Source organism: Zosterops lateralis (genome assembly GCF_965231275.1).
Source record: "Zosterops lateralis genome assembly, chromosome: 2".
In the NCBI taxonomy this organism is placed as follows: Eukaryota; Metazoa; Chordata; class Aves; order Passeriformes; family Zosteropidae; genus Zosterops; species Zosterops lateralis.
In genome coordinates, this window is record NC_139763.1 from 51583857 (window position 1) to 51600126 (window position 16270).

The 16270-nt window shown below is 34.4% G+C and overlaps 1 protein-coding gene across 3 annotated transcripts in view; it reads right to left on the reverse strand.

Moving 5' to 3' along the window:
• The window catches only part of PIBF1 (progesterone immunomodulatory binding factor 1), a 105884-nt gene that overhangs the window by 27255 nt on the left and 62359 nt on the right, over positions 1-16270 (reverse strand). For all 3 annotated transcript variants that reach the window (XM_083885088.1, XM_083885090.1, XM_083885089.1), the window contains exons 11-15: positions 16089-16254; positions 12673-12823; positions 8656-8746; positions 5216-5318; positions 3273-3403 (exon numbers count right to left, since the gene is read on the reverse strand). In XM_083885088.1, coding sequence (XP_083741214.1) covers positions 3273-3403; positions 5216-5318; positions 8656-8746; positions 12673-12823; positions 16089-16254 — 642 coding nt within the window. The remainder of the gene's footprint in view (positions 1-3272; positions 3404-5215; positions 5319-8655; positions 8747-12672; positions 12824-16088; positions 16255-16270) is intronic.

Sequence of the window (16270 nt, forward strand, 5' to 3'; positions counted from 1 at the left end):
CAGACATGGAAATACAAAGTGCTGCAGGTTGCTGCAAAACATTTGTAAGTTGTAAGAAAGTACTGATTCATCATTCTGGGAAATCTGCTGGAACCTAATCACCCCAGGAGTATGTTCTAAAAAGACTATTGGCCACTGCATGCAGAAGGTAATTATGGATTCAGACTAAAAAAGTAAATTCACTTGCAAGTAAGTCCTTGCTGATCCTTCCACACTCAAGTTAAGTGGGAAGTGATAGAGAACACTGGCATCGATAACACAGATGTGCCTGTTCTGCTTGGGGAATCCATGATTTACATAATGCAGAACCATCTCTCTTCATGAGCAGATGAGATAAAAACACAACATGAAAAGAAAATCCCTCCATCATTGAATTAGCACCCTAAACAAGAAGGATGGAAAATTATGATCAAGCATGGAACAGCTGTAAGGATAAATTAAGTATTCAGTCTTGATTCTCAGGATGCAGGCATTATCAACACAACATTAATTTCTCTCTAATCTGCTACTCGAATATGATATTAAAAAAAAAGTATCCAAAAAATCACTAGTATTTTTGAAGTCTGAAAACAAGCATTCAAGCACTATTTTTCCTTTAGCTGGTTCTTGTGAAATTGCTATTTAAAAATAAAACTAATGCATTATTGTACTTAAAATTTTAAAAACTAATGTACCTTGCATAACGGTAGCACAAATTAAACCTCAGTTTAAAGGCTGAGGCAGAATTGCTGTATTAACTATTAATCATATGTAATTGTTGAAACAACAATTTCATTTTGAAATGGTTTTACAAATATTAAAATTTTCCCTCAGCTCTGAGACACTGAGAAACCAGGTTTCATAAACCATGTTTAGTGTTTTCACTAATACTTTTCTAATAGCACCAACATTATCTGCAGAATTTAAGGCTCTCCTTGAGGAGCATTAATTCTGTGAACTCATCCTCTCAAAAATATTCCAAGCACAAACCAACAAAACACTGTTTAATAAACTAAGAGGGATAGGAATAGTGGGCTAAATCTTTTGATCCAGCAGAGCTTCACTTGGCACATATTTGGTAGGGATTATCATTAATTTACTCAAATCCCATTCTGATTCAGTTCTGGAATAGCTGAGAGTAATCTGAAATCACCTAAGGGATATTTTAATTTAAAACTGTCATCAACAGATTCCAAAAGGTTATCCTCATGACAAAAAATTTCTTGAATGTAATGGTTCCCTGGTTAGAAATCCCTACCTCTAACCTTCTTCTCACTTATGGGAAAGCAAAGGACCAACATGATCAATCTTATCCCAGATTATGATTTCTCATGTATGCCAGGGAATACCAACTAACAATTTAGGACCTTTGTTTTAAATGTTGAGTTCTGAATAGCAAAATTAGGGACTACTAAGATGCACCAAAAACCCTAAGGCATTAGGCTGTTACCAAGACTTTCTCTGGCCTGTGAAACTAGGCACATTTGTGATAGTGGAGTAAAAGCTATTTTCTGTTTACAAGGAATACTGGAAACTATAGGAAAAAAAATCTTACCAAAATATTTGATGTGCAAAATAAATGTTACTTTTTTTTTTTTTTGTTACAATATTTTTTGTCAGGGCACACTTTCATTTACAGAAACACAGACTAATGGTAAGCACACCCAAGCTCCCCACAGTAGAGTATTGCTGGTATGTTTACCATGAATGCTCACAGATCCATTTTCTTTCTTAACCTGAGGCCATTTAAGAGGCAAAAAATTTCCTTTACAGTTAATGAAGAGTAATAGGAATCTCTAGGAAATAACTCACCCCACCCAAAAACTGAATTACATTTTGGAGATGTCGTTTCCTTCCTGAACTACTTAGGAAAGTTGACCAAAGTCTCTAATTTAGGTACCTTAATTTGTAGGGTAAATTTAAGAAGAATATCTAAGCATACAGATTATTGGCAATGAGCCATTTAACTCAAGAAAATCAATGTTAATAACAAATTTAAGTTCTTTTAAATTTTAAAGCATGAAACATACCCTTTCAGAAATGACCTCACCTACTTACTCCCTTTCTATCTTCCCTCTGAGAGACTTTTGGACTACCTAGTGAATAATGAAACCATTCCATTATTATTACCATAATCTAAAAATTTGTGACCAATTCTTTGGTATTTTTCACAATTGGAAAGCAAGACACTGTATATAGAGAACACTTGATTTTTCATTTCCTGGAAAAATATAATTTATCTTTGAAATGTTTCTTATAATGCAACAAGTCTAGGAAAATATTAAAAAATGCTTGATTCTGGAATTAAAAAAACATCCATTCTTACTGTATCAAAATTAAGCCCAGTGAAAGATGTTTTGGCAGGAAGTATGAATGAATATTTCAGTTTATTTATAAACTTATTGATTCATATATAGATTTGCTTGGATAACAAGAATTTTTAGGTATTTCTCAACGGATAACAAATACTATCCCAAACCATCAAAACACTCTGAATAGATACATATGTAAGACAGTATGTAAGATTAAGTATTACCTAGGGTGAACCCTGGTTTTTTTAATTTTAATTGCTTCAGTGGATTAGTGGAAAACCCTGTATTTTTCATGTAATTGCTTCATAATATAATCACATTAATGTCTCCTAATAGTTACTGTTTGCTTTTCCTAAACCAAGACACCACACAGACACCTAATACTTAAAATGCTAATAATTCTGTAGAGCAGTGGGACTCAGCTGTTAATGTCCTTAAAAATCAATGGACATATTATTTTGTAACAGCTTACCTGGGAATCAGATTTTAGGGAAGTTGCTGGCAAGCTGATGCTGGGAAGTTTCTCAGTGGTCCTCAGAGACCTCTGACAGATTGATACAGCAGTAAATCAGAGTGTCTCTACGAGAGCATATGCTCTAATTATGGCCGAAATACTCTTTACTGGTGGACTACTCTTATTTTTCTCTGACTTTTTTTCTTTATTTTTACTGTTGTATAGCTGGTGTGTCATTCTTTTACTCTTCTGAACTCTTCTCAACTTCATGGGAGCTCTTCTCAATTCCAAACTCACTTTAAACCTGTCACAGCTACTTTTCCAAACTTAAAGGACCCTTTTCTGACATTGTGAGAGAAATAACAAGCGCTACAGTTCCAGCACGAAGACTGGAATTGGTCAATGATGAAGTGTTAGCATCTTAACTTTGTGGACAATAGCACCATTTTTTTTCTAATGATAAAAATATAAGTGATTTTACCTTCAGTTTAAGAGAAAGTAAAACTAGAATCAGTGATGTTGATTACCTGACATCTTTTTCAAGTTGTGTAATATGTTCTTTCTGTAGACTTATTTGAGAATCTCTCTGTTGCACAGTCTCAATGAGGTATTTGTATGGCTGTTGTGCTTGGTTCAACAAAGAATTTGCTCTGTCAAGCTGCAAAAAAAAAAGGTATAACTACTATAAATTTTTTACCTTATAAAGCACAAATACTTGATTATTACTAAATTACCATTGGATATTATTGACTTTTACCAATTGCGTAGTAATATAAACTCCAAACCTGTTATTACACACACAAAAAAGGAAACATACCACCTTCAAATTGATAACTACTACATTATCTTCTCACTTTTCTGTTCTAATTGTGTGCTATTTTCACTGCAATAATGGTACCACTCTCTACACTTCCCTAATTTGCATTTTCAAGGGTTTTAAAATAACAGCTTCAGTTGATTAAAAAAAAAAGTAGAGTCAATATGGCTCTGTTCATGCCTCTAATAAAAAAAAAGTAGAATCAATGCCTCTTATTTACTTACTGTGGTCTTTTCCTCTCTCCTTTAAAAAGCTGAAAAGGTTGTATCATAAATACTGCATGTATGTAGCAGTATTTGAGCCAAGTTCAAACCAAAAGCTGATAAAATCACTTTTGCATCAGCTTTTTAGCCACGTTCTAGACTTCATCTAGATGACTGAACAAACTATCAGTCAAAAAATAATAATGGGCTACCTAAGCAGGCTGTAGTCTACAGGATCTATGGTTTGTTCTTAAATTTAAAAAAAAAAAAATCAAGAAAATAACCTGGAGTAAACATTACGTAAAGATGGTAAAGAGAAGTTTTAGAACGCTACACAAAACCCCCTAATGTTTACCTTCGTATTGGATTGTATTGTGATTTAAACTATACAATTATATGGTAAAAGATCAAAAATTTAATGGCAGGATAACAATGAGCTGTAGATGTACCTGTGGAAAGTTGCAGGAATTTGAACTAAGGTCACTGATACTGAATATTTCATCAGTAATCTAGAAGCAAGTGTAAAACTACTGTGGATAAAGAATGTATTGAAGTGAAACACAGAAAATTTTAAGATAAAGAATAGTGATATGGAAGATTAGTAAGCATAACAATGGATTCACCAATTTCCTGATGTCTTCCAAGTAAGAACTTGACAGAATATGTTTTAGCCAATTAGAAATTATCATGATATACCTAAGAATATGTAACAAATTATAGTATTGGTTAAAAAAATCCCCAAACTTCACTGTTCATGTACCTTTCACTGAAATAATCTACATAATCACATATATACATATGAAATTTATAAAATTCATCTAATTTAAAAATATGAAGAAATTCCAGTATTTGCACTTTGTCAAATACTTGGGTGTACTAATTCTGATTTGTAATTACTGTGGCTTTAAAAATCAAACTGTTAACCACATTCCTGAAATAGTAAGTCTACAAATTATATATCGTGGCAATATCTAATAGCAAACCCAGTTGTCCTTTTGTTCCTATGAGAAAAATTAAAAGACAGTCTTAAAGACTTTTTAAAAAATTAGTCTGCCCTAATTCTGGGACATTTCAAGCTGCAGTTTGTTAAATATCTCCAAAAGTGATTTAGCAGAAGAGCTGTGTAAGAAGAAGTGATGCATTCATTGAACAATTAAGTATCAAACAGAACAAACTAGCTTGGCTGGCTGTTCTTCTGTTCAGAAATCAAAATGTTGTCTGTCTGGCTCACATTCTTGTTTAGCCTGTAAAGTAATCCTCCTTTCAATATTAGTTGCAAAACACAATATAAACTTCTTTGAAAACTTCTATCATGGAGTTTTGGTTAATTATGAGGCCATTTCTTTAACATCAAATAGATTAAAAACACTGTTTAGAAAATATTTCATTTTATGAACAGCTGTTCCACAATGTTTCTACATATTTGAATTTTTGTGTAATAATGATTTACCTCTTGTGAAATCTGTGTTACTTGTTCCTTCTGATGTTCCAGATCTTTTACAAGCAACGAGTTTTGCTTTTCTAGCTGCAGTAATCTTCTTGCCAAGTGAACGCTGTGCCAATAAAAAGCAAGCTCAACTTGAATTTTTTCCAAAATAGGCCAAAGGAATTCTCACAATTATGCTTCAGGACTTGACTGCCTTAGTTTTTCACCAATACTTAAATATTAACATATATAAACTCCATAGTCAAACATGCTGCATGGTCAAAGTTAGAAAAGTTAAAAAAAATATTACAAAATTTAACAGCACTAGAATAACATTCAGACAGTTATGATATTGTAAAGCTTTATACAAATATTGTATTATTGTATATATTTTATACCTATACAATTTGTCCAAAACTACACAACTGTAGAAATACTGTCAAAATCCTTCATCTAATTATGATTATTTACTTTTTAGCAACTTCATAGACTTACTTTAATTCTAACTTAAATAATTGCTTACAAATTGCTCATTAATATATGTTTTGCAGTAAAACACTGAAAAATGTAGTATTTTATCACTTTCAAAAGAGAGGCAAAATTGTTCTGTCTGACATTTAATATGCTAAATAATTAAATGTTCTTGTCAATTTTGTTTTCAATAAACTCTTATGTAGAGTCACAGATTAACTTTGAAGAGAAATGATAATTGAGCTACTTAAACAACCTAGTTAAAAAATTAGATCCTCAACCTCTCACAAGCTTTATGTCCAGAATCAAAAAGTTTATAATCCATTCAAGAGCACAGGTCCATAGGTAGCAATAGGAAGATTCAATATATACTGCAGAGGCTAATAGCAGATATCTAACCTAGTCTTCCAAACTCTTTAGAATTGCAGAATGGGCAGGGTTGGAAGGGACCACAGTGGTCATCTGGTCCAACCTCCAGAGCATATTATGCAGGACTGCATCCATGTGGTTCTTGAGTAACTCCACAACCAGTTCCTGACTATGATACCGAATCTATGAGAGGGTAAGTGGTCTAAAGCAGAATGATAGGGAGAATATATTTACTCTGAAGCTCAGGCTTAAGAGTGTGTAAATCTGGATGAGTGTACAAAGGTTATCTGAAAATCTGACCAGTCATAACCCCCATGTCTTTCTCAGTAATATGGAATGTACTTTGGGATTTGGCAGAAATCTTAATATTCTTCATCTGTGTTATAAACATACTCTTTCATGCACTAATCTCAACTAGTACAACAGAAAAAGGAACCATTTCTTTGACTAGTAGCTATTAGGGGAGAAGGTAAAATATCTATTTAAGGGAGAACTTGGATACCTTCCCTTGGCAAATTAAGGAATGCAACCCATTGTAATTTCCCCAGCTACAACTATTCAGTGAAGTTCACCTGAATTTGCAAATATTTAAGGATAACACAAGTACATCTTTCAAGTATACTTGTCAGCATGTTTTTTGACTAGTTAAAATTAAAAGGAAAGAGACAAAGGGATTGATGTGCAAAGACATCTTATGCTGGAAATATGTTTGATTCCAACTATACTAGAAAATTATGCAGTGCTCAAGAATGTGATAATTCCTTGTTAGCAAACCACCAAAGTAATCCTGGTAGTGTTTTCATTCTCTCATTAACACTTCCCAAGCAGTTCCTAGGCATAGCTGAGAAGTCACCACGGGCAGGCAAATCATTGCCAATATGTTGTTCACATGTTGCTTAACCTACCACTGAGAACTGTTTCATGGCACGGGCTACTACAGGCCATTTGGTCTTGATGCTTCAGGACATTCCCAGCATAATTTAGCATGCTTAATTTAGCACTATGGGTGTACAATGCCTATGTCTGAAGTAACAAAAGTAACTTGTTTCTGGCAAGCGGGCAAAGAGGTATAGACCCCACACTGCTTGAAAAGGTTGGTTTTGTACAAACTTCCAGAGACTGAAGTGCATGATGTGAACTTAAAAGAGCTCTTCATTCAGGATTCCATATGTCAGGGATTAAAGAGCAGGTAGTGGACTCCAGAAAGACTATTCATATTTGTAATAGATTCTGTTTCCTTAAGCAATCAGAACAGAAGAGTTATCTGTGTTTCTTTAATGGTGCTAAACATAGAGGATGGTGTCAGAGTCTTTGCATTTACAAACTTTGGCAGCCAAAGGCATCACACACATTAGCTGCATGGCAGTTTCCCTTGATTCAAAACAGCAGGTAAACCATCCATAGTCTTTTATGGCTTTTTTAATCTTTTTAATTCTAAAAGATAAAGAAAGTCTATGAAGCCTCCAACATTATTATGAAGGATTAAGTCAGTTTATGAGTCAATGCCTTTTAGAGCAAGAATGGAGTATATGAGTCATTCTGATAGAGCCACTTCTAAGCTCAGAAAGTGTCTTCCAAGCATATCTGGAATCCTGGCCTGATCATCAGATTCAGCATTTAAATAAAATTTAACAGAGTTTTTATATCTGTGAATAATCTAAACTGAATCTAATAAGGTGAGGCAAAAGAAGGATCAAAGCAGAACTCACGAAAGTGCCCAAACTATTGACAAAAGAGGAATAAACTGATGCTTTAGGAAATGGTGCTATAGAACTCTCAACACTTTTCTAAACCAGATATGCAACAGGGCTATGGATGTTTTTTGCACACTCCTAACTTTCCAGGGATGGGCGACTCTACCACCTTCCTGGGCAGCCTATTCCAATGCTTGACAACCACTAGTGAAAAAATTGTCCAACTTGAACCTCTCCCCTGGCAAGCCTGAGGTCATTTCCTTTTACCCCGTTGTTGCGTGGGAGAAGTGAATCACAGCCACAACACACAGGCTCACAATGAGCCATTCAAATGTCACTATTATTTCTTAAAGACAATGCATAACATAAACTTATTAGTTCAAAATGACTATGATCAAGAGATATGTTTTTCACCTATGCATCATTTTAGTCTATTGATCAAATTTTCAAATTGGCCAAACCAGGGCAAACTCAAAAAAATGCAAGTGGAATCAGATGCTATATTAGTGAAGATAATAGTGATAGTGATGCTCTGAACTGCTGTCCTTCCTAATATCCTGACAGATATGTTTTTCTTACTATTAAATACAATGATTTTAGGGTATAAATAATGCATATCCTATTATATAAATGTGAACAATGTAACTAATCTGTTTTTACAGCTGCTTAGTTTTATACAATTATAATTAATCTTTCTGGAAGTCAATGAGAAGAGATTTTAAAATGACCTAGAAAAATACGTATATTCTCATTCATATGCATCAACCACATTAACAGGTCCTAGTCCTCAATCTATTCCTGTATACTTAAGTCATTGAAAAACCTCTTTATGTTAATCAAACTGGCTGGATTCTAAGACAAAGCATAATGCATCTAATCTTCATTTAGTTTATCTTGAATAAGTAAATTCATGAGGTACTTTTTTTTTACCTTTGCTTTAGTCGCCTTTTGGCTGTTGTAGGAATATTAGCACCATATCCATATGAGAAGAGAACCCTTTCAGCTTCAGCTTCATCTTCCACTGCAAAAAATTGCAAAAAGTTGCTGTTGAAGAATAGTGCCAGAACTTATAAACTTCTAAGCAATTCTACCTACAACGCAACATACAAAAATACTTTTCTAGAAGCTAAATTTTCAGTTGGTGCAACCTTCTGGACTTGAGTGGAACAGTTTTGTTCGCCATTAGCATTAAATTTAGTGCCACACTTTAATTACTTAGAACACTATTTATTTTTATGATTAACGTAAGACTTATGCAACATGAAAGTAAAAGAAAATAGTTCAGTTGCCTTGAATATCCATGCTGTTGGTATGGTCACAAAATACCACTTGTATAAGTTTAATTCAGCAGTAGAATGTTAGGTTGCTTGAGTTTTTAATCTAAAGAATTAATTTTCGGTGCATACATGAGAAGGTAGAGAAACATAAAATGAGGGAGTGTTTAAGGTGACAGGACATAACCAAGTCCATGGGACCAGAAGGAACATCTGATGTTGCTAAGAGAGCTAATGTCACAGTGAGGCTGCTCACTATGGTTTTTGAAAGGCTCTGGTGATCAGAAATTTCACCACGCTTGATGAAAACAAATGCCATTTCTTCAGAGAAGGCCAAAAAAGAGATTTTTATGTATATGCAAAATAGAAATATTAAAAATAATCTCTGCCTCCATAGGTGATTGGTTTCTGAAAATGCATTTCTAAGGGTTTTAAACAGATTATAATTGCTTTGAAAAGAAATCCCAATAGCAGCAAGATTAAAATATGTATGTTACTATTTCAAATTCTGAAATTCCAATTTCCTCTCTCCTGTAAGATGAAGTGGGCCAGAAAAAAAAAAAAAAAAGAAAGAAAGAAAGGGAAAGAAAGTACAAGGGTATGTATGAAAAAGGCAGGGGCAGAGAGAGGGGGACAGAGAGGAGGGGTAAAGAGGGACAATGAGAAAAATGGGAGTGGCACAGGTATAAGAGAAGGAGGAAGAACAAGCAAACACCAGCCCAGGCACCACACAAAAGCTTTGATGAATCAAATAGCTGGGAACAGGCGAAACAAATTGTAGGAAATGATGTGAGTCCTATCTGACTCATCTTTCTTAATGCTCAAGTGCCTCAAAACCAGAAATACCTTCATTTCTCAACAACTTGCAAAATGTTATAACTTCTGTTCTCACTTGTCTAATACCCTGGTAATGCTATTTTAAACAAGGATTCTTAAAACACATTTAGAAAGAGAAAAGCCTCTAGAAGAGCACCTGTGGTAATCCACATATCTAGTTACATTAAAAACAATATAGAAATTTCAGTAAGTGTGACAGAAAAAGTTCACTAATGTGGCACTACAAAGACACTAGCACTTCAGAGCTGTCTTAAATATGACAGGGAATTCTTCAGTGCTGTAAACACTTCTGGTGCAGAAAAACATGAAGAATAGTTTAACCTGCCTTTGTTAATACCCTTCTTTTTGGTTACATATTCAGTGTCATATATCTCAGAAAAATGTTAGTAAGATCCTGTCCTGTAAATTCAGATCTGTCTGTAGTGTCCAGTAAATGTCACATCATGATGACAAATACAAAAGAAATTGGAAATGGTGTAGGTATCAAAATAATATTCTGTATCAGTTGTGTGCTTCTCTTCTCTTACAACATTTCACGCTCTTCACCTGACTTTGTGATGTAAAATATACATTTTACAAGCTAGGGAACACTTATTAAGGATAGTTTCTTATGCTACACAACAAGGACATGCCCTTGTGAGGATACAGATAGGTTCAATCTTTTTCTTAGAAAGATACTAACCAATGGAAACAAGAAAAATCAAACAACTAGTCTACAACAAAAATACCCTCATGTGGAGACTGTACCCTGAAAAGGAAGAATAGATAAATGCCAAGGAAATTTACTACTGTTATTCATCTGGAAACTCCTCAGGCGCTGTAAGAAGTGGCTATATAAATTCTTGATAGCTTTCTGAATAGCCTGTTTCGTGTAATTTCAATATTAATAAAGTGAGGCATAATGATCAGGGAGTAACAGTAAAAATTCAGTGATCTCTTCCACATGCATATTTTCCAAAGGAAAAAATAAAAAAGTTTATATATACGTATATAAATTTAAATAGTATGTGACAAAAGCCATCTCACATGCGTAAATAAAGACACAGTTTATTAAAAACTCCAGAGAACCCAACCCCCACTGGCATCCCCAAATACTGTAAAACAGCAAAGGCTCCATGATTCAGGATGAAGAAAAAAACATTATATGCTCTTTAAATATAAAGAGGTGACCACAGGAATAAAGATTAATCCTTATTATCACTAAAGTTTGTAGAAAACTCTAATTGTCTTCCACACAATGCTTTGGTCTAAACTATACTCTTTGAAAGATGGATTGAAGTATTTCCATAACAGATTCAATTTGAAAAATAGTTATATTTCCCTTCGGTTATTTTTCTGCCTTTAGCTATTTATGACATATAACTACCAAGGCATAATTTGAGACACAGGAGGAACTGTATTTGTCTTTTCCTTCAAAGTGGGTTTGTTTTTTTTTTTTTTTTAATACTTTCTTTTCTTCTGTTTTCCCTAAGATACTAGACTTAACTAGTATTAATCTTAACTTTCTATAGCAAATACACTGAAATAACAAGTTCATTATTAAATAGAAAATATACTCTAATAATATTAAGTGATAACTTTTTTTTTTCTTCAGGGAAATCAGAAAATAACGTCATTATATTTTAAAAGAACAGTTCATTTGGAAACTTTCCTTTCTTTAGCATTCTGTAGCATAGAATGCAAATTGCAATTTAAATAGATAAGTTAAGAAGTAGTTAAGAATGATCTGGTAAAAAACTTCACTGCTGTCCCAAGATGCTTAAGAAAATGGAAACAAGTGTAAACAAAAACCAGTGTTCTGAACTCTACCTTCCCCTTGGAGAAAATGAAAGTAAGGTCCAAAAATTCTGTGTTAATACATAAATACTCCTTAGGCAAGTTTATATATATACACACTTCAAAAAACATGTTACTGACTAAAACAGAAGCGTGTACACAGCAAACATGCTTATGGTCAGACTGGAACCTTTGGGCAGTCAGGCCATTCTAAGTACAGGCTGCAGTGCATAAAATTAATAAAGCACGTGCTGTCTGGTTACTAAAGATACCCTAATATCACTGCATCTTGGTAATGCACACTTTGCTAGACACTATTGCTTATATATAAAGTCTATGCAATAATATTCTATACAGAATACTTTATAAACTGTGACTATTTTTTGAAGGATGAAAGAAAGAAAAGGAGAAGACACTTGAATTATTCATCTGAAATTTTAGAATGTCCTATTCTACTTATGCATGGGCTAGAGGATTTCAAGAATGGAGTCAGAGTTTCAAATTAGAAATTAATTGCTCTGTGGATTGATTTAGGCTGAGAACCAAATAGATAGAGATTTTACACAAAGTTTGCTGTGTTTGTGAACATTTTAAATTTTGTGAATGAGAGACAAAAATTTTCAAGAGTAATCAGGTATGAATTTAATCCATGGTTTAGTACATGGAACAGACCGAGCTGCCACAAGGAACTACTTAATCTGTATTTGCCTGTCAACAAAGAGGGCTTCCTGACATTTAACATGTACTTAAATAATAGAAGAATCCTAAACACTATATCTAATTATAATGGATTATTAGAATAAGGAAAAGAGAAATGACTGAATACTGAGATGATTTTCAATGAGCACAAACTTAGACATATGGATGTTTGATAAACATTTACAGGTGCACTTAGAAACCTGCCATTAACATTTTCTATCAAAATAATCACTGCCTTTTACTTGTCAGGCATAATGAACAAGAATAACAGGCACTTGTAATACTTTCCAAGTGTCATGAGAAGAATGATACCGTGATGCTTGAAACACCTACAGATAAAACAATTTGTGACAGAACTTACTTTCTGCTGTCTGCAGTATTATCTCATCAAGCTCTTTTTCAAGTTTTTCGTAAGTATCTAGCCTTGCTTGAAACTCAGAATTCTGTGTTTGAAGCTCAATAATGCGGGTTTCACTAGAAGACTGAAGACTATAAAATTCCTTTGTAAGCACCTGTGAGAATGAATAATGAAAGATTAGGGATTTAGCATTACAGTGATTTTTGAAGGAGGCAAAATATAATACATGTAAAATGTGTACCAGTATGATATTAACTATTTGATGTAAGTTTTGCACAGCAGAGATTAAAATACTTTAAAAAGCAGTTATTCTTTCAATTACATTATCTTGCACAGATTAAACTCTCAGATCTTAGGCCTATCTGCTGAAGTCTTAGTAATTCTAAGAAGCTGTCTGAAAAAGCTACAAGAATTTTAGGAAAAGCCAAGTAACAACTAAAAAAAAATCACAAACAGCAGTCAAAATAGCGTAAATGCAATAATTTTTGTTGCTTTAACTGGATTCTAATTTCAGTCATCAATTTATGAAGATTCCTTTGAAGAATCCAAATATAAAAATTTACTATTAAAGCTATACCAATCTTATTACTTAGTTATTAATAAAAGGTAATATGCCACCAACATTCAAGACTTATGTAAATACTTCATCCACTAAGCTTAAACAAAAACCTCTCATATTCAAAAGTAAAAGTATGAAGGCTTGTATAATAATGGAAATCTGATAAAGTGCTTGATAATAGGAAACAACATTGACCAAATAAAAACACACTGAACTGAAATAAGAAAATCCTGGGTATGTAAAGTAGCAATCTACATACTTTGCAGAAAAAAATCCCACCCAAACAGGTAAAGTAATAACCAAGTGGTACTGCTGTCAAATTTCATACTAACTTCCTAAGTAAAAATCACAACCATTCAGAATGACAAGCGAAAACAGATTTGGAGATATAAAAATATATGCAAGTGTGCAGAGCAGTAATACTAAGTCGCTCTTGAAACCACAAAAGAATACACAATGCTTTGAGAAACAAGCAACTTGAATATAAAAAGTGCAGTCTAGTGTTACAGAAAAAATAAATGTATACGTTAAAACTGGGCAACATATAAACCATCTGTTTCTTAGTTTAGCAAGAAAAACTACTCTATGCCCTAAATAAAAGCAAGAGTTGGTCCAGAAAGCTGTAGCTGAGCCACAAGATATCAGTGCCCACATTATCAATAAAGACCAACGTCCTTTAATGGTAAGGAAAAAACCTTAGTACATTAATGCTATACATTAGAAAAAAAAAGTTAAAAAACCCCAAGAATTCAGTCAAAAGAAACAAAAATAAAAACTTCAGACATCAAATATTTAAATTCTGCAAGAATATTTCTTAATGAAAGAGCTCTTAAGTGCATATTTCTTAATGAAAGAATTTAAGTGTCTCTCTAAAGAGAAAAAGAAATGCCAAAAGTGTTAGTAGAATTGAATGCCAAATATTTGAGGTATTGTCAGATCAAAAAATTTCCACAAAGAAAATGAACATGTAACTCAAATTGAACTACATTCTTCAAGTTTAGACATGTCTGTGCAATTAAAAATCTATTTAGCAACCTCTAAGTTTAGCAAAACTGGCACTCCCAGTGCTTGTGACCACAACTAACCTCATCAGCCAGGATCTGAATGTCCCAATACAGACAAAACAAGAAATTACACTCTATCGGAAATTCTCTAATTCTCTTTCCACTCTATAGTTTCTTTTCATAAACAACTTAGGCAGGTTTAGCACTAGAAATGGGGGGACCTGAAGACTAGCATTCTTCCCCCAAAAAAACAAAGGTTGTCAGAGATGTCACTTTCTTCTGTCTTGTCCAGTTTGTATCCTGGCATTCGTTTGAAACATACACTAACAATCTCATTTAAATCTCATAAATTGGACTCTGTGATATGTTTGGGGACTAACTTTGGATAGGTGAAGAAATTTTGTTTTAAAGTAAGTTTTCTCTGTGGAATACTCACATTTCCAAGATTAAAGTAAGTGAACAGGATATGATACGTATGTTTTAAAGATAATAAATTCTAAGCTTGTAGAGATAAACAGGCCCAAGTGGTTAAAGCCCACATACACAGGTGCATTGGCTGCAGGTGCCCAGGCTGTGTCCCTCAGCCAAGGGGGCTGCAACTCAAGGAAACTGCATTTAATGAAGCATAAAAATGTTGCACGGCAATGAGGAGTGAGGGAAAAAATGAGAGAGAGCCATGGTACTGACACTGAGGAGAGGGAAGGAGAGGAGGAGGTGCTCCAGCTGCCAGAGCAGAGATCCCCTCTGCAGCCCATGGTGAAGCAGGTTGCCTGCTGGGAGACCACAAAAGACCACACCAAAGCATATGTCCATGCTGCAGCCCATGCAGCTCCATGCTGGAACAGCTGGACATCCCCAGAAGGCACTGCAACCTGTGGAGAGCCCAAATAGGAGAGTTTCTCCTGAAGGAAGCAGCAGGATATGGAGGATCCACTCCAGAGCAAGATAAAAAAGCATGAGGAGGGAAGACCATCAGAGAGGAGCTGTCATGGACCGACTTGAATCCCTAATTTCTCATTTCTCCCTGCACTGCTCTGGAAAGGGAGAGGGTAGAAGAGTCAGAAATGAAGGAGGGAAGCTAAAATAAAAGAGAACAGGGTGGGGAAAGATGTTTTGCTTTTGTCTTTGTTTCTCACCATCCAACCTATGTCAATGGGTATTAAGTGAAATTAATTTTCCTGAGGTCAAATCTGTTCTGCCCATGATGGTAATTGTCAAGTGACCTCCCTATCTTTATATCAACCCATGCTCTTTACAAGCTTATTTATCCCACCCCCATCCTCTTCAGGAGGAGGAATTAGTGACTGGGTGGGTGTCTAGCATCCCACCAAGGTAACCCATCATGCTAGGACTAGCAAGGTTATGTCTTTTCAATGCTGTATATGCCATGCTCACCTTGACCTTCTTTGCTGTGAAAAATTTATTCCAGAATTGTCTTTCAATAAAAAAGTATTTTATCATGTAATGATATTATTTCAGATCCTAGTTGCAAATAATGCAACTGAGTTCACTGGATTTGTTTTGGTGAAACTGTCTTCTGTCCCTACAATTCTCACACAGACTGACAAAAGTGGCTTTGTGACACAAGCAGATAAATATACCCCACGTGAATGAAGTACTGTCTTTAACATCTTTCCATAAGAGATTGTTTTGCTTTTTCCTCTCCCCATGGTCCTGTGCTCCATTAAACATCAAACATAGTAAGCTTTGTCATTTGACCCTGCTTCTGCAGAATTTGATTGAGATACTAATTCAATCACGCCATCCTGTTACTTTTCCCCCAAGCTTTTCCACTTTACATCCTAATTGCAAACAACTATGTAATGCCCTGTAAAGTGTCTCTTTATGTAACATACCTCCAGCTTTCTCTGGTATTTCTCACATTCCATTTGGCACTGTGAAAGATTCTTAGCTGTTTCTTGTTGCATGAGTTGAACATGTTCAGTTTCAAAGGACTTTAACTTACTTTGGTGAAGAAGTTCAGCTACTTTGCTTTCTGTGCCAAGCTGCATTTGTCTATACCTAAAAGAAAAATGAA